The sequence below is a fragment of the Trichomycterus rosablanca genome, chromosome 2, assembly GCF_030014385.1.
Source record: "Trichomycterus rosablanca isolate fTriRos1 chromosome 2, fTriRos1.hap1, whole genome shotgun sequence".
Lineage (NCBI taxonomy): Eukaryota > Metazoa > Chordata > Actinopteri > Siluriformes > Trichomycteridae > Trichomycterus > Trichomycterus rosablanca.
The window spans coordinates 12057327-12082363 of record NC_085989.1 but is presented as its reverse complement, the minus strand read 5'-3'; the positions used below and the strand labels follow the sequence as shown (position 1 = coordinate 12082363).

Genomic DNA, 25037 nt, shown 5'->3' with positions numbered 1-25037 from the left:
CTTATATTTCTTCCATTTTCAAATTATCGTGCCAACAGTGGTCTCTTTCTCACCAAGCTTCTTGCTGATGGTCTTGTAGCCCATTCCAGCCTTGTGCAGGTCTACAATCTTGTCCCTGATGTTCTTTGATAGCTCTTTGGTCTTGCCCATGGTGGTCGAGAGATTTGAACGGAAGAAACTGATTCTGTGACAGGTGTCTTTTATACAGGGACAGGACTAATTTGTGTGCCTTTTGTGCACATAACCGGTCTGTGGGGGTCAGAATTCTTGCTGGTTGGTAGGGGATCAAATACTTACTGTATTTCCCTTAGTTAAATACAAATTAATTTATAACTTTTATTTCATGTTTTTTTTCTGGATTTTTTGTTGATATTCTGTCTCTCTCTGTTAAAATAATCCTTCCATAAAAATTATAGACTGTTCAAGTCTTTGTAAGGGGGTAAACTTACAAAATCAGCAGGGGATCAAATACTTATTTTCCTCATTGTAGTGCTCTAGATAGTGTGAAAGATAATAGATTTATGTTCCCTACATAGTGCACTAGATTGTATATTAGAAAAGAATTTATGTTCCTTACTTAGTGCACTAGATAGTATTTTAAATATGAATTTATGTTCCCTACGTAGTGCACTAGATAGTAAATTAGACAATTGGTTTATGTTCCCTACATAGTGCACTAGATAGTGTATTAGATAGCATTCATGTTCACTACATAGTGCACTAGAAAGTATAACTAGATGATGATTTGTGTTCCTTACATAGTGCACTAGATAGTGTATTACATAATTAATTATGTTCCCTACATAGTGACGAAATTGTATATCAGATAACGGATTTATGTTCCCTACATAGTGCACTAGATATTGTATTAGATAACTTATTCATGTTCACTACATAGTGCACTAGAAAGTATAACTAGATGATGATTTGTGTTCCTTACATAGTGCACTAGATAGTGTATTACATAATTAATTATGTTCCCTACATAGTGAACGAAATTGTATATCAGATAACGGATTTATGTTCCCTACATAGTGCACTATACAGTATATTAGACAATTGATTTATGTTCCCTACACAGTGCGCTAAATTGTATATCAGATAACGGATTTAATACGCGATCGGGGAATAAAGTCTGTGTCGCCCGCGTGTGCGTTTGTGTCGCTCTTGGCCGCTCGTTCTAGATTCCGGGAGATCTTATCTGACTTGCGGACATGCGGAAATCTACTAGTCTTTACCAAAGTTAAGCCTGTTTTATTGATTTCTGAGGTTTTGGATGTTGAAAAGGCCCTTATTAGAATGGCTAACTGTGACACAGGTGGGCTTAGGACACTATTTATGAAACCTAACTTTATTGCAACCACTTTATGGAACAGTTGCATGGAATAGAAAAAGCTCCTCACAGGCATATTTTACTTGCAAATTCATGTAGAGAACTTCCCAGTTAGGTGGCAAAAAGGTTTGTCGTCTGATAGGACTACAGAAAACATTTTGTCTTGGTCTATGTGGCACATATGACGACACATCAAGCAGTTACTACCATTTTCACTGTAAAGTTTCACTCAAGTTATGTGGAGATTCTCTGCTCAGAATTAATAAGAAATTCAAGTGTAGAGTGCAAAGACATATGGGATAAAGCTCTGCTTTCCACAGCCAGAAATCATAAACTGCAAAGTTCAGACAGTGTCAGTCCTGACTATAACCCTGCCAACCATCTGTGGAAAGAACATCAACCCCCAAATTGTCTTAATCATTTTTTTTTCATTATTACCAGTGCCCAAACAAAATCCCAGGTGATGTTCAAGTCACAACAGTGCTGTAGGATAGGTATTAAGGTTGAATTCCATTTTGTTCCAGTTAAAGAATAGGAACTACCCAGACAAAAGAGAATAAAATATACAACACCAAATCAGAAAAAGTTGTGACAGCATGGAAAATGCTTACATTTACTTTGACTTTTATTTAATTGCAGACAGGATGAACCTGAGATATTTCATGTTTTATCTGCTCAACTTCATTTTATTTATTAATAAACATCCATTCCTGCATTTCAGGCCTGCAACACATTCCAAAAAAAGTTGGGACAGTAAAACATTAACCACTTTGTAATGTTGCCATTCCTTTTCACCACACTTAAAAGACATTTTGGCACCGAGGAGACCAAGTGATTTAGTGTTTCAGCTTTTATTTTGTCTCATTCTTCCTGCAAACACGTCTTAAGATGTGCAACAGTACGGGGTCGTCGTTGCGCTTTTCGTTTCAAAATTCTCCACACATTCTCTATTGGGGACAGGTCAGGACTGCAGACACACCAGTTCAGTACCCATACCCTCTTCTTCCACAGCCATGCCTTTGTAATGTGTGCAGCATGGACGTCCCTGGAAAAGATGACGTCTTGAAGGCAGCATATGTTGCTCTAAGATCTCAATGTACTTTTCTGCATTAATGCTGCCATCACAGAAGTGTAAATGACCTTTACTAAGGGCACTGAAACAGCCACATACCATGACAGACCCTGGCTTTTGGACTTGTTGCTGATAACAGTGTGGATGGTCCTTTTCATCTTTGGTCCGGAGCACACGGCGTCCATTTTTTCCAAAAAAGACCTGGAATGCTGATTCATCTGACCACAATACACGTTTCCACTGTGTGATGGTCCATCAAAGATGCCTTTGATTCCAGAGAAGTCAACGCCGCTTATGAACATGGTTAACATAAGGCTTCTTTTTTGCACAGTAAAGTTTTAAGTGGCATTTGTGCATGTAACTCTGTATTGTAGTGCTTGACAAAGGTTTGCCAAAGTAATCCCTCACTCACAATGTGGTTATATCAGCTATTGTTGAGTGGCGGTTCTTGATGCAGTGCCGTCTGAGGGATCGAAATTCCTTCCAATTCCTTGAATGGTTTAATGATATTGTGCACTGTAGAGGGAGAAATATGCAAATCCCTTCCAAACTTTCTTTGAGGTACATTGTTTTTAAACATTTCAATAATTTTCTCACGCATTTGGTGACAAAGTGATCCTCTGATCATCTTTGCTCATCAAAAACTCTTTTGTAAAAATGCTTTTGTACCAAACCATGATTACAAACACCTGTTGACATCACCTGTTTGGAATCCTATCATTAATTATTATTTTTTTTACCTCATGACTAGCCCTAAATTGCGCCCGTCCCAACTTTTTTGGAATGTGTTGCAGGCATGAAATGCAGGAATGGAGGTAAATTAACAAATGAAATGAAGCTGAGCAGATGAAACATGAAATATCTCGGGTTCAAATCGTCTGCAATGAAATAAAAGGCAAAGTAAATGTAAGGAACACTGCAGTTTTATTTTATTTGCATTTTCCTTACTGTCCCAACTTTTTCTGATTTGGGGTTGTATTTGCAGTGCTGAAAGTTGTGCTGGAAAGCTGGTTTAGATTTATCAAGGGTTTTTTGCATTCATACATCAAAGACAAATGCCACTCCCATGCGCACTACTTGGCTAGTACTTGAATGTGTACTTCCTAGAGACTCCCTAACACCTACCTGCATAGAACAGTCATTGTTCTGTGAAAAAAATACATTTAAAACTTATTTTTTGCAAACTGTTTGCAGCTACATATTTCTAAACATTATTAAATCATCCAGTTAACATAGTACTACTTTAATTCATTAAAAGCAACACTTAAAATACTGTATAATGGGTTTATGGCTTTTTAAATAAAAGTAAAATAAATGATTTATGACACTTTAATTAAAACATTGCATCTGGATGTATTAAGGTACTTGCATAACAGTCAAATCCATACAGATGCACCTCATTGGTCAATTCAAAATGAGAAGCATTAGTGCGCACACACACACTGAAACGTAATTACAGGTTAGCATAATCACATGGTAGATGACAGGATGAACAATTCTGGTCCATGTTTCCTTCAATAAGCAGCAATGTGAGCAAAGCTTACAGCAGAGGGAAACAAAACTGAAGGTATTAAACGAGGACATAGACAGGAAAGGTAGAAGCAAGACATTTGAAAAGGGAAGAAGGGAGGCGGCTTGTTGACAGGTAGAAAACTGGAAAGTCTACATTTCGTGGCCTATGGTTGCGCTGTTATGAACATACAGTGTACTCACAAACAAGCAAATGCAGGCAAATGAAAAGCGTACATTTGCATGGGCATTTTTCACCACATGCACACATGCAAATTCATGCATGCTCAGAGTAGCAGTCAGAAGCAGATTTGAGTCTTTCTGTCAGCCTGACGTTCAGTTTTCAAAACAGTTAACAAAGACAGTTATGCAAACACGAGACACAAATTCGCTGGCCACCGCCAGAATGTCACCTCCACTATGATCCCAGAATAAAACACAGGGTGTGGACACTGGAAGCGTTTCTTACATCTTACATTTATTGAATAGTTGTTTATGTTCAAGTACAGCGTTGCTCAATCACTCTATTATTCTTATACCTGCTCAACCAGATGTCACTTGTCTTTAAGGATCTGAACTGTTGACTCAGGGCAAATGACTCAGGGCTTGACAGGCCACTCCTAATGCAGACTTTAATTTTACAGCATTGCTACAGCTATTTTTGATAGACATAAAATACATCACACATAAAACAGAAACAGGATGCATAGATCTGAGCTCATGTGAAAATAATCGATGTCAGTCAGCAATGCAGGATTTGCATCTCATCACTTGAAAAACAAGGTAAAAAGGCGGCTTTGGTTTCTGTGATACTGGCAGCGTATCAGCTTACAAGTGACACAGAGATGGGCGTAGCTTAAGCAGATACTGGAGGGCAGGTTTGGATACTGGATCCTGAAATGCTACCCACCTGTTGGAGCAGAACTGTGGGGGAAAACCCTAATGTATAGTAGAAGAAAGAGGCTAGGAAAGCAAGTAGTAGAATCTACGTTGGACTAATTTATGCTAGAACTCATAATGCTGTCACTGAACCGTCAGCTTTCCAGTACTGACTAAGGTGGAGTATTTTTATAACAAATCATGAAATCATAAAGGGGTGTTTTTTATGTAACGTAGAATGAGGAAGATGAAAAAAGCTAAAAAAACATCTAGACAAGCTGTCTGCCCTCCGTTCCCTACTTGTTTTACTGTAGCTAATATACACCGATCAGCCATAACATTAAAACCACCTCCTTGTTTCTACACTTACTGTCTATTTTATCAGCTTACCATATAGGAGCACTTTGTAGTTCTACTACTAGTAGTTCTATTACTGACTGTAGTTTATCTGTTTCTCTACATACTTTTTTAACCTGCTTTTCACCCTGTTCTTCAATGGTCAGGACCACCACAAGGCAGGTATTATTTAGGTGGTGGATCATTCTCAGCACTGCAGTGACATGGTGGTGGTGTGTTAGTGTGTGTTGTGCTGGTATGAGTGGATCAGACACAGCAGCGCTGCTGGAGTTTTTAAACACCGTGTTCACTCTTTGTCCACTTTTTTAGACACTCCTACCTAGTTGGTCCATCTTGTAGACATAAAGTCAGAGACGATCGCTCATCTATTGCTGCGGTTTGAGTTGGTCATCTTCTAGACCTTCATCAGTGGTCACAGGACGCTGCCCACGGGACACTGTGGCTGGATGTATTTGGTTGGTAGAGAGGTGTTTAAAAAGTTCATCGGCATTGCTGTGTCTTATCCACTCATACCAGCACAACACACACTAACACCACCACCATGTCAGTGTCACTGCAGTGCTGAGAATGATCCACCACCCAAATAATACCTGCTCTGTAGTGGTCCTGTGGGGGTCCTGACCATTGAAGAACAGCATAAAAGGGGGCTAACAAGGCATGCAGAGAAACAGGTGGACTACAGTCAGAAATTGTAGAACCACAAAGTGCTTCTATATGGTAAGTGGAGCTGATAAAATGGACAGTGAGTGTAGAAACAAGGAGGTGGTTTTAATGTTATGGCTAATCGATGTACACGGTGCCTTGACTTTGGGAAAAATGCACTGCTTTTATTTACTGTAAATTAAGCACTAACGAATGTCAAAAGAGAAAACATGAGAGAAGAAAATGACTCAAAAACAAACTAAACCAGCACACCAAAACAATTAATGCAATTAATTTACATAATCGTAGTTAGCACTACTGGTGGTTACGTTAAACGAGGTATTGAAATAAATCCTTTATTTAATTATCCACATTAACTGTTTCAGGAACTCACACACCCGGACACAAGGCAGGAATACAGCTTGGCATGGGCCCAAGCCATCACAAGGCACCATTCATGCATTCACTCACTTATTTAAATGTAGGGGCCATTGAGAACAGTAAATCAAACGTCTGCATGTTTCTTGGAGGTTGGCATGAATTTAAGTTTCCGCATGCCAGACCTCCAACAGACAGAGGCTGGGCTACATCCACACTGCCAAGGTACTGTGTCATTCTACTGGAGTAAATAAACTGACATTTAGACTTTGTTGTAGCCCACTAGTAAGCCATTATCCAAGTTAGCATTGCTTGTGTAGGTGTGTTCTTGTAGTTTATTAGCGAGTAAATCTGCAGCTTTACTGCTTATGGGTTTCTAATGACCCATATAATTAAACGTGTAGTATATATAATGAACTTTAAATTTTTAATCATGCTTAATATACTGGTTTAGTTTTGTCTTGTATTTGAATTGTATTATCAGTGCATAGCAACCAGCAGGGATCAGTGCAAAGCAAATTACATTTAACACTATAATCAGTCACAATGTGCAGGTACATTTACACTGTGCTGTTATGTTTACCTTGTGTGGTGTCACTAACACTGTCCTGTTACATTTACACTGTGCTGTTATGTTTACCTTGTGTGGTGTCACTAACACTGTCCTGTTACATTTACACTGTGATGTTATGTTTACCTTGTGTGGTGTCACTAACACTGTGTGCTGTCACATTCACACTGTGTGCTGTTACATTAACTCTGTGTGCTGTCAAATTCACACAGTGCACTGTTACATTTACTTTGTATGCAGTCACATCCGCATCGTGTACTGTTACATTAACACTGCGTGCTGCTACATTCACTCTGTGCTGTTATATTCACACAGTTTGATGTTACATTTACTTTGTATGTTACTGTTCACATTGTGTGCTGTTACATTAACACTGTGTGCTGTTACACTATGTGCTGTTACATTAACATGTTACATTAACAAAGTGTGCTGTCACATTAACACTGTGTGCTGTTTAATTAACACTGTGTGCTGTTACATTCACACTGCTGTAGCATTTACTTTGTATGCAGTCACATTTGCACTATGTGCTGTTACATTAACACTTTGTGCTGTCACATTCACACTGCTGTTACATTAACACTGTGTGCTGTTTAATTAACACCGTGTGCTGTTACATTCACACTGCTGTAGCATTTACTTTGTATGCAGTCACATTTGCACTATGTGCTGTTACATTAACACTTTGTGCTGTCACATTCACACTGCTGTTACATTAACACTGTGTGCTGTTTAATTAACACTGTGTGCTGTTACATTCACACTGCTGTAGCATTTACTTTGTATGCAGTCACATTTGCACTATGTGCTGTTACATTAACACTTTGTGCTGTCACATTCACACTGCTGTTACATTAACACTGTAGTTACATTCACACTGTGCTGTAACATTTACTTTGTATGCAGTCACATTAGTGCTGTGTGCTGTTACATTCACACTGTGCTGTTGCATTTAATTCGGGTGCAGTCACATTTGCACTATGTGCTGTTACATTAACACTGCAGTTACATTCACACTGTGTGCTGTTACATTAACACTGCAGTTACATTCACACTGTGCTGTTACATTTACGTTGTATGCAGTCACATTTGTGCTATGTGATGTTACATTTACTGTATGCTGTTACATTAACACTGCTGTTATATTTACAAAGTGTGCTGTTACATTCACACTGCTGTTACATTTAGTTTAGGGTAGTGTCACAAACACTTCACAAAGCATGCTGTTATATTTACTTTGTGTGCTGTCACATTTACTTTATGTGATGTCACTAACACTTTTTGCAAAGTGTACTGTTATATACAGTGTTACATTAACTCTGTAGTGCTACATTTAAGCTGTATTCTTACATTCACACAGTGCTGTCACATTTTCACTACATACTGTTACATTTACTTTGTGTGCTGTTACTTTTATACACAATTCCTGTAGAATCACATGACATCCAATATAATTTTTAAACAACTGTGTAGTGTAATAATGTAATGCTGTATTCGACCTACACTGTAGTGACTCTAGGGAATTTCCAACTTTCAACTTTTGAATAATTTTTCCCATGTGAGGCTGAAGCCTGTAGTTTTAAGGCTGGTCCTGCTTGGTGTGATGTGTTGGGAATCTGTAGTGATTGAACTAAAAAAAATTACCTTGGTGAACTCAGAAATGATTAACTTTGAATAACTTAAATTTTTTCTTTACCTATTTAGTATTTACACTCTAATTTTAATGAATTCAAATATTCTCTAGGCCACTAAATGTTTATGGGTCCCTGATGATTCCGGTTCCTTCCTATGCTTTGCTAATTAGGGAATTTTGGACCTGTTATCTTGACTTTTCCAAATCAGTGTGGTTCCTTAATCATGGTTGGTGGCTCTTTTTTAAATATATGACTGTAATATTTTCTTTTGATAAACTAACAAACTCATAGTAGTTGGTTACATTTATTACATGATATGTGGACTAAAAATATTTAGATCAAACAGAAGTTAGCTTTCCTAGATAGTGTTCATATATTTTATATATTTCGTACTTCTTCGTAAAACTTTCCTTGTCGAACACAGCATCCTTTTTTGCGTAGCAAATAATATGTTAATTCAGTAAACATCTTGAAAATATTAATAAATAAATATAAATAAAACTACTTTGCAAATTCTCCAAATCATATACTGCACACTGCTTGACCATGTTGGTGAAATCCGTGAATAATATGACAGTTTTATTTATTAATCCACAGGAGTCCAGTGCATTTCAATTTCACACAAAACACATTTAATAAAACTACAAAAAAATGCACTGCTTTATAAACAGATATTCAGAACTTTAAAAAGACTTTATCCTAGTTAGGGTCATGGCGGGTTTCCGATTTCACTAGAAAGACCGGGCACAGGGCAAAAATTCCCTGGACAGGACGCTAATCCATCGCAGGGCTTCGACCACCCACTCCCCTCAGACATAGCAAATCATGTCTGTGTGGATGCCCCGTCTGGTCGATATGTATTCGAGATTTGAACCCAGATCTCAGTGTTGGTGGACTAGCACGACAGACCGCTGTGCCACCTGAGCACTATCTAAAACTTTACCACAGCTAAAAGAAGTTTAGTTTGTTGACATTTGCAAAATAAATGTTTTCTAAATAAAATGTCATTTATATACAGTACATTTGTCAATACCCTTATAGAAAGTTTTCCTTTCAGTACCTTTTAGGTAGGCACAGTTTAGGTTTTATAATAGTAAAAGAATCTGTCTAATTCCAGGGCTTTGGAACTGACCATAATCATAATTAACAAATTATTAAAAAGGAAAGCAATACAAAACTGAAACAATAGAATCATTGTGTCTACAGAATTAATTTAGTGTCATGAAACCTGGAAATGAATGGTTCATCATAACAAAGGGAAACAAGTGAACCAAAATACAGAATTCTTTCATATATATAATAACAGTCTAGTTTTCTAAAAAATATCATGTCATATATTAGTCATGTTTTGTAGTAATTCTCTTTAAGTTTCAAGTCAACCATATTTATTATATAAATCAAAATATTTACTATATAAAAAAGTGCACCTTAATACACATTTTAAACAATATATTTAATAAAATGTTTAAATTTAAACACGCCTCTATCTGGTTTACTGTGTAAAACGGTTTAATGAGAGTGTGCTTTTTAGAACGAAGGCGTACCAAGCCTGTCTAGGCATGTGAATTTGTGTGTGTGCTACAATGTATACTTTGGAATGTCCCAAAACAACACTGTATTTAACTTACACTCACAAACACACACATACAATAATAGTCTGCAGTGTTGCAACTAATTATAAAAAAAATCACTGTTTTACAATTGTGTATTTGAGGTTACAAAGAGACAAAGGAGAAACCAGATATCAGATATTGTTGACAGGAAAAAAAAACTTGGCAGATCAGGTATCTGGGACAATGGAAAGGCATTTGAAATTCTTATTACAGCACAAAAAACTTTGTCAGGCACAGCGTCCATTCAAAACTGTAGAATTCCGAATTCCAATTCGTTATTTTTCTGTACCTGCATGCACTTATCAATATGCACATGCAATACGTCCTTGCAGTAAGGACTCTTTACATATACCACAATCAAACTAGCTGAAAAGGTGATTGAATGATATAAATGGATACAAAGAGAGGTCTTCAGATTGTGGTACCTGACAAAGATGACTTGCATATGTAAAGCCTTAATAATCACTAAACTCTGTTGTTTTAGGATACATTAAAAAATATATGATACCTTCAAAATTGTGTGATTGAGAAGCTTGACCAGAATCAATATTGAAGAGCGGTGTCCTTCAGATTCTGTGATGCCGAATGTCATGACGTGTCAATTGCATTGGGGCAATGTATAAAATTTTCTCTTCAGCCAAAAGTAAATGGCTAAAATGGCAAACCTTTTAGGTGGGGCTGGATGAGTGAGACATTTTGGTTGTATCTCCTTCAGGGTGGGGTTTTCCTGGACCATGGGAGAGAAACTGGAAGAGGGGGAAGGAAATACCCACGCAGGATTACAACAACTGTGGTCTGAGGTGAAGAGACAACACAGGAGAGCAAGGGCCAGCCCTGAAGGTGTATTCCACTCATGAGGGCAGTTTTCCAGCTGTCCCAGTGGATTAGATGTTGTGGGTAAAAAGACAATATAGATGAAGGTTTGGTCTAGAAGATTCTAAAAAAGAAGAAAAAACGAATGCTTAGAATTGTAGAATTTCTCACCCATTATTTCACATACATTACAAACAATTTATTATTAAATTAATAATAATTATTAAGTATAGCAGTGTTATATTTTTCATCAAACTAGATTTTAATATCGAGATATGTCCATTTATACTGGCGAGCCAAAATACACACGCAGCCATGGTGAGTACCCACCAACAGTGGTCCAGAAGGGACAGACCATGAACTGTTGACAGTCTGTTGAGCAGCTAGTTAAAGCCAGACTACATGAAGGCTATGGCTCCTAGTATAGACTAACAAAAGGGCTACTGTGGCCTTAAATTGGCTCAGATTATTTTTATATTGATAATTAGTGCATTGTACCCTTTTGTGTATAGAGTCACATGGTCACAGGCCAGTCAAAGTGCCAATGCTATGTGGATGACTGGGCACGTGTGCATCATTTAAGTGCAGAAGAGATGACCCCAGAATGTACTATGGTAAACCACTAGTAATGGAACTGGAACTAAATATGCAGACTCCTTTCAGATCTCTAGTAGCATCCAGGTCTCAGTGGGTCAGAGCTGTTTAGATATTATATTATGCGGGTGGGTCCTAATGTTTTGGCTCGTCAGTGCGAATATGGACATATTGTTTACCCAACAAACTGGCTGACTTTAAGGATTATGACAGTGTCGTGTATTGTAAAATCAGTGAACATAAATCCAAGTCAAATATATAACAGTTTCATAAATTTTTGAATTTTGGATTTTAGTGATTCCACTCACACAATCAACTCACAAAAATATTTACAACTTGTGTTTGAACATTTGTTTCCTTTAAAACCAACCATTCATATATTTGTTTATTTGTTTGCACATTTATTATTAGTTTATTACTTGATTGATTACTTTATTGATCTCCAAAGGGAAATTGCAGTGTTACAGCAGCTATAACCTAGATATAAGAAGATATTTTAAAAAATTATCTGTTTATGTTTAGTTTTGTCTGCCATAGCGGTTGTTTAAAAACATAATAAAAATAATAAAATTACAATTAAAAAATAATTATTTTATAATACATTTTATATAAAAAATAATGCATAATATAATTATAATATATATTATAATATATAATTTGATATTATTTATAATATATATATATAATTTGATATTTATATAATTAGGCACAACGTAAAATAAGATAAAAATAAAAAGAAATTATTTATAAAATAATTTAAAAAATATTTTAAAAATATATTAATTTCTTTTGTTTAAATATCTGTTTATGTTTAGTTTTGTCTGCCATAGCGGTTGTTTAAAAACACTATAATAAAAATAATAAAATTACAATTTAAAAATAATTATTTTAATAATACTTTTTAAATAAAAAATAATGCTATAAATAAAAATTATAATAATATATAATTTGATATTTATATAACTAAGCACAACATTAATTATTTTTAAATAATTATTTTTTAATATATTAAAATAAAAATAATAAATATAAAAATATTTATAAATACATTCTTTTTAATTATAAATGTATTATTTTTAGAGTTTATTTTTCTAAAAAATAATTATTATTAGTAGTAGTAATAACAACAATTATTACAGTCCATTTTTTGTAATAAAAAAAACCCACAAGGTCTGTTGAGTTAAGGGTTAAACTCACTGAAATGTATATTTTTAAATAGAACTTCATAATTGTATTAATTTTTGAACATTGCACATTACTTCTATCTTTAGTAAATTACTTTGGGGGTTGGGGTCTTAAACATATCATTATGAAATGCATGTATGACTGTATAGAGTTAAGAAATCTAGAGGTATCTGACAAAACATGCAATAAACTGCATATTTGCATTTTACTCATCCTAAGCTTAAAATTAAAGCATACCCACCACATACTCAGTTTAGACAGGAACTCTAACAATGCATAGAGTAACACAAAACATAGACCTTTTTTTCGGTTTCACGTTACAGTCACTGAAACTAACACTTAGGTATGTAGTTGCAACACATGCAGGACAAATGACAGTCATCCGTAGTCACAGGGTACATTATCATGAATGTCAAACATCCTTAACTGTGCTAGACTCAACACCTCTGTCGCAACATTTCTGACACACAAGGTTTTTACACCTTGTCATTTAATGTTCAGGACAGTCCTCTTGTTAAACTAGGATTGCTGTGTCTAAAGGACAGTTCGTCCAAGTCCATATTTTTGAAACATTTTTGTAAATAAGAGGAATGTATAAGGCAAGAGCATGACTTTTACAGTTCTACCACACTTTAACAACACTAACTGCCATCCTGAGGCTTGGCTGTAATACAATCATTATTAGCTTGCCGTTAAAAATACTACAGTGGCTTCCTTTCTATTTAATCATGTGAACATGTTGTGCAAAATACAAACAACTACAAGTCAACCTCGTAATTAACCTAAGGGCTGGGTGGCTACACCCTTGTGTAACGTCAGCAAATAAAGCATTACGGCTGTCCTTTTAAGGAAGCATTGCACAAATCCAACAAGACTGAGTCAACGAGTAGCTAAATCAATTCACACCAGCTCTTACTGTGGCCAGGTTACAAACAAAAGCAACTTGGTCTGCAACTGTATGTAATGAAAGAAGAACTCACCGGCTCACTTCTCCTTGATATTTTTCTTTAATACGGTGATGGAATACTGGAAAAAAGAAAAGAAGCACATACTTTAGAATACAACACACTTTATTATTTAATTCCTGTTGGGACTTGTCTAGCTAGTTTATTTTGGTGTAAGTGAGATACATTTTGTTGATTTTCTCTATAAGTTCTTATCAGTGTTTAGAAATCTGTTCCGTGTTATAGCAAGCCAGCATTGTTCGGCTTAAGCTTTGGTCTTGGATGTCAGAAAGGCTGACAGAGTTGATAACACATGCAAACAAAGTTAACCTACATGTGAAACTAAAAAAGCTTTACAGGTGAAAGAAGTGTGTGTGTGTGTGTGAAAGAGAGAGAGTGAGTGAGAGAGAGAGCGGGAGAGACTAAAAGACAACGAGCTGGAGAATGTGGACTTGTGTGGACATGACTGACATTCCAACTGTATTCCAGCTTAGACACCTTTCCACCCCCACCCTCATGACTTTAGCACAATCCTCTTTTTTTCTGCTTCTTTTTAACACTGAATGAAAGGAAGGAGAATCAATCAGCTTATTGCATTTGTCTGATTCCTTGCTTCTGTGTGTCTTGCTGGTTATTAATCAAACAGTCCTTTTATATGAATCAACCGGTAAATGTTAGCTCATTTCTAAGGTTGTATGTGGTAACATTAACTCCTAAACTGGCCTGAAGGCACCACACCCTGACAGTAAAGAAGGTGGCTGTGGAAAAATGAGATCAATGAGAACAAGGTGGTCTACATGAGGGTTACAATACTGAAAGAAAGTGCCAGAGTGACACAATAGAATTTGGAGAAAGAAAGAAAATTTAAATCGGCACAATTTTAATCAGCCAAAATCAGATACACAATCAGTGATAAGTAGATAAGTAGATTTATCATTTTAATTAACGACTCTCAGTTAAGATACAAATGTTATTTCTGATGCATTAAATAACAATAATGTAAATGTGCTAGTGTTTCACATGATCATAATATACACCGATCAGCCATAACATTAAAACCACTCTCGCCCCACTTACCATATAGGAGCACTTTGTAGTTCTACAATTACTGACTGTAGTCCATCTGTTTCACTGCATGCTTTGTTAGCCCCCTTTCATGCTGTTCTTCAATGGTCAGGACCCTCCCAGGACCACCACAGAGCAGGTATTATTTGGATGGTGGATCATTCTCAGCACTGCAGTGACACTGACATGGTGGTGGTGTGTTAGTGTGTGTTGTGCTGGTATGAGTGGATCAGACACAGCAGCGCTGCTGGAGTTTTTAAACACCTCACTGAGAATAGTCCACCAACCAAATATATCCAGCCAAGAGCGCCCTGTGGGCAGTGTCCTATGACCACTCATGAAGGTCTAAAAGATGACCAACTCAAACAGCAATCGATGAGCGACCTACAAGGTGGACCAACTAGGTATGAGTGTCTAATAGAGTGGACAGTGAGTGGACACGGTATTTAAAAACTCCAGCAGCGCTGCTGTATCTGATCCATTCATACCAGCACAACACACACTAACACACCACCACCATGTCATTGTCACAGCAGGGCTGAGAATTATCCACCACCCAAATATTACCTACTCTGTGGTGGTCCTGACTATTGAAGAACAGGGTGAAAGCAGGTTAAAAAGGTATGTAGAGAAACAGAACTTCAAAGTGCTTCTATATGGTAAGTGGAGCTGATCAAATGGACAGTGAGTGTAGAAACCAGGAGGTGGTTTTAATATTATGGCTGATCAGTGTAGCTTCCATATAGGTGACTTTAGGCAATAAACATTCAGAAACTTTACGCAAGAGCACGAAAAACAGGAATTTACACGCAGCCTAGTTTTCTATAAATAAAGAAACACACTTCATTCTGATATCTCAATTGAAAAAGTACTTGTATTGAGGCAGATCTGAATGAAAGCTTTATTTACTTGAATGAAGCTGGTAATTCGTTAAGGGTTTGTTAAATAGAGGAACGATAGCCATGTAAACTTTTTAAAGTATTAAAGGTTATACTACATACTTCATCTAACTAGCATTTTTAAGCAGACACACATTTTTTCACCTTATGTTAACAAAGACATAATAAAGGATGTTTTGCTCTTAACGTTAATGACCAAAACAAAATATTTGCTTGTAAACCGAGTCCTTTAGAATAATTAAGATTGGCTTGGATACCACTAAATAAATACATCTAAAATGCCAGAGACAAAAAACAAGACGAGCCAAAGAATGGCAGAATGCATTGAAACAGATGTTCATGGGCGGGTGACATAGGGTCTGTTCAAACCTAGTGAGCTACCTTGCTGTCTTACTGCCTACATAGGCAGCTGCCTAAGTAAAGAGGATTCTAATAAGTCATCGAATTATAAGGCAGGTTATTCAAACGCACTACTTGGACAGGGATTCCATCAGTTTTCGCTTACTAAGCTAACACAGTTAGCCTCATGCCATTCAAACCAATTGGATGGGGTGGCACAACACGGCGTTGGATGGGGTTAGCATCAACTAACATCTCCTTCCGTGTACTGAAGATGGTTAAATTCACTGACAAGCCCAAATTTGCAAAAAAATCACACTTGGTACATCAGGGACAGTGGTAGCCTAGTGGGTAGAGCTTTGGGCTATCAACCGGAAGATTGGCGGTTCAAATCCAGGCTCTCCTATGCAGCCACTGTTGGGTCCTTGAGCAAGGCCCTTAACCCTGTCTGCTCCAGGGGCGCCGTACGATGGCTGACCCTGCTCTCTGACCCCAGCTTCCAAACAAACTGGGATATGCGAAGAAAGAATTTAATTGTACTGTACACCTGTATATGTATATATGACAAATAAAGTATATCTTCTTCTATCTTGTACACGTTTATACAAATTAAAAATCAATAATACTTTATTTATGTTTGAAAATAACTCAGTTTGTTGCTCCGCATCCATCCGCCATGTTTCTTCTGTGAGAATAGTTGTGCCGCACTGAATGCTGGGATTGCCTTCACCGCTAAGGCAGCATCGGATGCTCCCTTGGTATTCTGTCAAAATACCATTCAAATTTAAGATGCCTTACTAGGGAGCAAGGCTTCTAAGAATTCGAACAGCTTACTTCTCAGGAGCGCGTGTAGGATGACTTAAAATGCTGTCTATGTAGAGCTCAGTAGGTTCTCGAACACACCCATAGTATGTAGTACGCCTTTATTTGCCATATATACATATACAGACGTACAGTACAACAAAATTCTTTCTGGGGGTCAGAGCGCAGGGTCAGCTATTGCACAGCGCCCCTGGAGCAGAAAGGGATAAGGGCCTTGCTCAAGGGCCCAACAGTGGCAGCATGGCAGAGCTGGGATTTGAACTCTCAACCTTTCAGTTGATAGCCCAAAGCTCTACCCACAAGGCTATCACTGTCCCCAATATATAGAGCTGAGAATCGAACCAGGGAACTCAGAATCTCTGTGCTGATGTGCTAGCAGATTATCCTGCTATGATTCTCTATTTTTCAGTAATCAAATTAAAATATTTTTTAAGATGTGTTTTCCTCCTAAAACTCAGTAATGCAAAATGGAATGTTTAATGTAACGGTTTTACTTTTACATTACATTTACATTTTCGGCATTTAGCAGACGCTCTTATCCATGTTAAATCTCCTGTGGTATGATGGTAATAAAAATGAAGTGTAAAATATAAACCTGTATTTTATACATACACCGATCAGCCATAACATTAAAACCACCTCCTTGTTTCCACACTCACTGTCCATTTTATCAGCTCCACTTACCATATAGAAGCACTTTGTAGTTCTACAATTACTGACTGTATTCAGTTTCTCTGCATGTTTTGTTAGCCCCCTTTCATGCAGTTCTTCATTGGTCAGGACCCCCACAGGACCACCACAGAGTAGGTATTATTTGGGTGATGGGTCATTCTCAGCACTGCAGTGACACTGACATGGTGGTGGTGTTAGTGTGTGTTGTGCTGGTATGAGTGGATAAGACACAGTAGTGCTGATGGAGTTTTTAAACACCTCACTGTCACTGCTGGACTGAGAATAGTCCACCAACCAAAAATATATCCAGCCAACAGCGCCCTGTGGGCAGCATCCTGTGACCACTGATGAAGATCTTTAAAGAAGACCAACTCAAACAACAGCAATAGATGAGCGATCGTCTCTAAATCTACAAGGTGGTACAACTAGGTAGGAGTGTCTAATAGAGTGGACAGTGAGTGGACACGTTATTTAAAAACTCCAGCAGCACTGCTGTGTCTGATCCACTCATACCAGCACAACACACACTAACACACCACCACCATGTCAGTGTCACTGCAGTGCTGAGAATGATCCACCACCTAAATAATACCTGCTCTGTAGTGGTCCTGTGGGGGTCCTGACCACTGAAGAACAGGGTGAAAGCAGGTTAAAAAGATATGTAGAGAAATAGATGGACTACAGGCAGCAAAAAGGCTTCTATATGGTAAGTGGAGCTAATAAAATGGACAGTGAGTGTAGAAACCAGGAGGTGGTTTTAATGTTATGGCTGATCAGTGTATATAAGACTAATACAATAATAATCACAGTAAATTAAGTGATGTTATGAAAATGTTATCCTGTGGTGTGACATCACTTCAAATAAAATTAAATAGCTTTCATGAAGATACAATTAATCTAATCATGTGTTTGTTTAAAAAAACACTGCATAACTTAACTATAAAAAGTAATCAGAGCATTTATCAGAATGTGATGTCATTTTATAAGATACTTCCACTATGTGTGAGTGATAAAAAGATAAAAAGTATCAAATGGAATTGAAAACAGCTATGAGTAATATACATATACGAAATTTAATAATTATAGTTGAAATAAAGGGACCCTTAAACTTTAAATACAACTGAGCTCTATAAAAAATTATTAATACATATTCATTTTATTTTAGTGTAATGTGATGTCACACTGCAGAACAATTTATGTTCCTCTCTGTTTTTCTAGTGGAAAAAGAAAAGATTTCTGGTGAACACTAGCAGTTAAGGACAATTTAGACTTTACAATGAACATTAGAATTTCATAAAATCCTAATAAAAAAGAGTAGTTTGTTTAAAAAGTTTCAGTTTCACCTCCATTTGTCAAGTATATAAAATTAGTGCCAGACATAGTGTATGCTTTTCAATGCTTGATCTCACAGATTATCAGCTTGATCAGTTTCTGTCTTTTCATGTTGAAACAAGGCTGAATGCACAATCAACATACACAAAGAGCTCAAAATATACTCGGAACTCTTATAAGAGCAGATAAGCCGAGTTTTTGGTAAATGAACAAACAAAACATTTGGTGCACTTGGATAATAGTGATATAATCCCTAGGATGACAGTGTGTGTGGCACAATTTGTATTGAGATAAGGCACCAGCACAAGTCATGCTAGTCTGCTATCGAGCTGACAGTTAGATCATTTGCATGAAATGTTCATATTTTTATGCTGGTCTTTTTCTTTTACTCTTTTGGTCTGGTAGCATGTAATATTTGCAAACCGAAGACATGGAGTAATTAGAATTTAAACACAATAACTAACAATTAAAAATCAACTTAAATACATGCCATACAAAAGCAATCAACTGTGTGGCAGGACAATTATCATCATTATCAAACATTTATACGTACAGTACCAACACGCAATTCCCTACAAGGCTGGCTATCCATGTGGCATACTCAGACTGACGTCTGCATTCTAGAGAACTACACTTTATTTCATTATCGAGATCAAGAACCTGTATTTTATGTTTTGTCTAATCAGCTTCATTGCATTTGTTAATATACATCGATTCCTTAATTTCAGGCCTGCAACCTATTCCAAAAAAAGTTGGTATGGTAAAGTATTTACCACTTTGTTTTGTTGACATTCTTTCTCGCAACACTTAAAAGACGTTTGGCACAGAGGATACCAAGCGATGAAGTGTTGAGGTGTTTTTTGGCCCGTTCTTCCTGTAAACACGTCTTAAGATGTGCACCAGCACGAGGTTGTCGTTCCATTTTCAGTTCAAAACTCTCCATGTGGTAGACAGCAACTGATTCCGGAGCACACAACGTTCATTGCTTTTAAAAAAGATCTGGAATACTGATTCATCTGACCACTGTGTGATGGTCCATCCCAGATGTCTCAGAGCCCAAAGAAGTTGATGCTGCTTATGGACATGGTTAACATAACTTTTTTTTACAAATTAAAGTATTAAGTGGCATTTGTGAATGTAACCCTGTACTGTAGAGCTTGACAAGGGTAACTGCCAAAGTAAACTGTTCATTATGTAGTTTCACATCATTATTTTTTTTTTTTTAATTCATTACTAGCCCTAAATTACTCCTGTCCCAACTTTCTGGAATGTGTTGCAGGCCTGAAATGCAGGTATATATGGAGGTATATTAACAAATGAAATGAAGCTGACCAGACAAAAGATGAAATATTTTAGGTTCATACTGCCATTTTCAATCCTCACACAACTTTTCTGATTTGGGGTTGTATGCCATTTACAAAGAATCTTATGTTCCATGTTCCTTTAAAATGTATTACTAAAATTTATTACTAAATATCTCTTTTTTTTTTTAAAAGTCATACATTTCAGACATTAGGTATAATCCCTAATCCCTAATTTGAGTTGCAGTTGCTATAGCCAATGGCACAATTCATGCACAAGCAACCGGCTCTTATATAAGCCATTTTAACAGCTATATTTGTTGCCCCAAAATGGACATTTAGCAGTAACATTCGTGTACTGGTAACCTATAATTTTTAACTGTCAGTTTTATAATCCAAATACAAAAAGAAAGGTCTCCCATTACACTCCACTTCCATTAAAAAAGTCAAATGACAGCTTGGTAGCATATGTCAGATAAGTGCATAACCTCTCAAATATAAACTTTAAGTTAATAATAGTATGTCATGATTAGTAATGGCATTATATTGAATGGAAAGTAATTTGCAACATATCACCGATTCTACAATTTAATCCTGCTTTTATAATCAAATCAAGCATTAAGTAATAGGTGAAAAGGTGTTTAGTCCAAACATGATTGCTCTAGTTATAATGTAGGGCAGGTAAATGTCATGTTTACTTTCAACCTTTACCCCGTAAAGAATTATGACTATGAATCAAACTTGTTACTTCCCAGGCATGGTAGTACCATGCCAGGAATTCACTGTTAAGCCATAGATAAAGTATAATCCTTGCTTTTCTGAAACAAAATGCACATTGTAGCTAGGGCTGAAACGATTCCTGAGTTCGATTACTAAAAATCATCGATGCAAATTTTTTTAGCAGTGAAGCGTCGTTAACTCCATACAACTATATAAAGCTCACATTGTTTTGCAACTTTTGCACAACGTGTTCACGCTGTGGGCAGGTGACATGAAGAAGACAAGGGCTGCGTCCAAAATCGCATACTTAAACAGTACATAATACATCCGAGGCAGTGCGCACTGCTCAGCCGGTACAACAGTAATTTCTTTCAGTATGCAAGTATGCTGTGTTTGCATACTCAAAAATGGCTGCCCAAGCAGTAGGTCGCGTACTGTTTAATGAATACTACGTATTCGGAGTACCCGCTTTTGTGTACTGTTCAGTATGGTATGCGATTTCAGACGCAGCCGAGATTTGATGCAAAATGGAGAAAGAGAGAGAAAATAGCGAGAGGCAAACAGAATAGACAAGACAGAGAAAACGACAGAAAGTGTCCAAAGTTTGGGATCATTTTAAGCTGAAAAAACTACAATGTGTGTACAATATCCACAACATCTGAGTGTGTGTGCATAAAAGCGCAAGGCAAGCCTCAGTTCTGAGCATGCTGATATGCTTCTTTGAAGACTTAGGCAAACACAACATGTACACGAACACAAACGCCAAATCTACCTCATCTAGGAAATACAATCCTGACAGAACTTTTTTTGCCTCCTAGAAATTAGTGGTGGTAAATTTGTTTCATTTTATAGACTCAGGTTAATCTAAGTCACTCAGTAATGTGATCCGGTTTACTTGAGTCACTTGTACTGACATCTTGATTGCGACTGATTTACTGCATGAAAATGCATCCAAATATCACAAGTTGACACTTTTTTTCTAAGTGGAATCTTGATCATGGGGGAGAGGGGTGTGGACTCACCTACCAATCAGATGGGTATATTAATGGATCAAGGGTTCAAGGGGGATGGTCAACAACAAATTGCCATGGTAACTTCACCCAGTCAGGTAGCCACAGTGGCACCAAAACAAACAGTCAATAAATTAGCATGGGGAGGGGCTATGATACTCCTTAAGTGGTACAGTTCTAAAGTAGCCTGTAAGCATTTGCATTTTAATAATAATATAACTATATTTTGTTGTTGTTTTGCTTACAAGAAAATATACTGCATTACTAATCTATACCACTACTACTGATAATAATAATAATAATAGCATGTGCATAAAATCAGCCACATAACAAACACCAGTGTGTTTGACCGCTTGTTTATTGGAATATTTAACTTATTACTTAAATTGAAGTCGGTTTATTTTTGTTCTTTACTAAAGCAAAAGTATTTCTTATCCAATTCCTCAATTAATCGCTGGAATAATCGGTAGAATACTTAATTACCAAAATAATCGATAGCTGCAGCCCTAATTGTAGCTAATATATGTTCCTAATGACAATGTAAAACAAAAAAAATTTAAAATCAAACAAGCAGCAAACTTACTCTGTGCTCTTTCGTTTCCTGCAACAGATGCACCAAGTTAGAATGCCCAGGGCTAAGAGAACTGCTATGACAATTCCAGCAATAGCTCCACTAGACAACTGGCCATCTGACTCCCCTTCTCCTGAAAATATGACATACATTGAAAATATATATTATAAATATGACATATGATATTTGGCTTTTACTAAAGACATCCATGCACACACTTACTTGTACGCATACAAAAATTGTAAATTATTCCAAAGCAATTAAATACTCTAACTTAATAGGCAAACTGTTTGATTATCCTCCTTACCCTTCACCGAGAGGTTATATGTAGCAGACTTTTTGAGTCCAGTCAATGGATTGAATGCTTCACAGGTGTAAATACCACTGTTTGTAAAGCTTGGCTTCTCGATAGAGTACTGAGCCGTCGTGGCCGTCTCCAGAACCGTGTTGTTGAACTTCCAAACAAATACAGGATCCGGTACTGACATAGAGGTGCAATTCATCGTCACAGATTTGCCCACCTCAACCTGCTTCGGTGCCTTTATTTCAGTTTTTTCTGGGCCATCTGGGAAAGGGAAACCAAAAAAGAAAGGTTTAAGAGATCAGTGTCTAAACAAAAACAGTGTGGCACGGTGGCTCCGTGGGTAGCACTGTCACCTCACAGCAAGAAGGTCCTGGGTTTGATCCCCAGGTGGGGCGGTCCGGGTCCTTTCTGTGTGGAGTTTCCTCCAGGAGCTCCGGTTTCCTCCCACAGTCCAAAGACATGCAAGTGAGGTGAATTGGAAATACGAAATTGTCCATGACTGTGTTTGACATTAAACTTGTGAACTGATGAATCTTGTGTAACGAGTAACTACCGTTTTAGTAATGAATGTAAAGTGTGTAAAACATGACGATAAAATCCTAAAAAATCAATAAACAAAAACATTTCACAACTTTATCACTGGTTAGATCTTCCCTATACAGTCCAGTCACCTTGTATGACCTCCGTTGGCATTTTGTTTGTATGTCTGTTAGGATTTTAATGTCATGTTTTACACTTTGCTTACATTAATGACAGGAACAGTTTCAAATTACACATGATTTATTAGTTCTAGGGCATTTTTGTTTTTTTCAATTCACCTATCCTACACGTGCACTGTGGGGAGAAATCGGAGCTCCCAGAAGAAACCCACCCAGACATGGGGAGAACATACAAACTCCACACAGAAAGGACCCAGACCACTCCAGCTGGGAATTGACCTTCTGGCTATGAGACTGAACCACCGCGCCCCCCATTGACATTTTAAAATGTCATTCATTGTTGATATTTTTTATTTATATTATAGAGATTAATTATTTCTAAAGAGATAATGTCTATTAAATATGCAAAGTAATTAAAACGTTTTTAAATCGTGGGGATAGGAGACAGCAAAGTGAAACAAGTATTTGACTAGAGTCTAGTGTCTCGTTCACTTGTACACTTACAGTTGATCAGCATCTTGTAGGTAGCCGAGTTGTTGTTGATTTTGTTGCTTAGCTGGCACTTGTACTCTCCAGCGTCCTCCTTTTGCACAGGACTGATGGTGATATTGCTTTTATCAGTGGAAAAAGTAATGGCCTTGGTGCCAGTCAAAGCTTGGCCATTCTTGAACCAATCCACTTTGTCTGCTATTCCTGCTGTTGATTTGCATGTGAGCTGACATGTACTGTTGCCCGCAATGAGAGGGGAAGAGGGGCCGGTGATGCTGGTGCCAGAAATGGCCTCTGTAAAACAGAATGAGAAACGCAAAGCATTTTGTTAAGTAAATGTTGAAAAAAACAATAGAGAAGTGTGAAAATATTGCAAAAGGTTAGAATGCTAGAAGAATAGGAATAAAATAGGAATAAATTTAATACTATACTGGTATAGTGGTATATACAGTGAGTTCAATAAGTATTCAGACCCACTATTCTAATTGTGGATTTCGTGTTAAATGAATATAATTGCCATTTTTACTCATCAATCTACAGTTAATTACACATAATGACAATAAAACATGTTTAAAAGTTTTTTGTTTTTTTTTAAATAGGAATAGACATTATACTATACTGGTTTAGTGGTATATACAGTAACTTCAATTTTGTTGTGGATTTGAATTTAAATAAATATAATTGCCATTTTTACTCGACAATCTACACTTAATCACCCATAATGACAGAGCGAAAACCTGTTTAGAGTTTTAAAAAATTAAATAAGAACTAAAATCTCTTATAATAAAAGTATTCAGAAACTTTGGCAGCAATTACAGCTGCAATTCTTCTTGTATATGTGTCTACAAGCTTTGCACACTCAGATTTAGGCGGTTTATCCCATTCTTCATGGCAAATGCTCTTTAGTTCGTTTAGACTAGAAGTGACCTGCCCTCTTTAGTTCTCTCTATAGATGTTTGATGGGGTCTAGGCTTTGGCTGGGCCAATGAAGGGCATATAAAGACTTTGTGTGTTCTCTGTAGGAGGTTTCCCTCAGTGGTATTCCTGTATTTGGCTGCATTGATCCTTCTGTCATTTTTTTACTAGGCTTCCTGTCAATGCTAAAGAGAAGCACTCCAAAGCATGATGCTGCCACTTTTATGTTTTACCATAGAAATGGTATTAGCCCACCAGAGTTGGGTGTCTAGATGCATCGTATCGAAACTCAGCTCTACCTTTCTGACTAGGTTGGGCGGCAGTATGAACAACGTTTGGCTGTTGTTCAGGGGCTTAAGGGTAGAGTCGGATCATAGGTCCTCATAACTGGTACAACTGCAGCCTCTGCTGGTTG

General features: G+C 37.0%; 1 protein-coding gene across 1 annotated transcript in view; it reads right to left on the bottom strand.

Moving 5' to 3' along the window:
- Positions 1-8943: 8943 nt before the first annotated feature.
- Positions 8944-25037, bottom strand: part of si:ch211-264f5.6 (carcinoembryonic antigen-related cell adhesion molecule 5) — a 29073-nt gene continuing 12979 nt past the window's right edge. The window contains exons 5-9 of the mRNA XM_062990118.1: positions 23723-24001; positions 22563-22820; positions 22268-22388; positions 13561-13606; positions 8944-10925 (exon numbers count right to left, since the gene is read on the bottom strand). Of these exons, the coding sequence (XP_062846188.1) occupies positions 13588-13606; positions 22268-22388; positions 22563-22820; positions 23723-24001 (677 nt within the window). The 3' untranslated portion in view covers positions 8944-10925; positions 13561-13587. The remainder of the gene's footprint in view (positions 10926-13560; positions 13607-22267; positions 22389-22562; positions 22821-23722; positions 24002-25037) is intronic.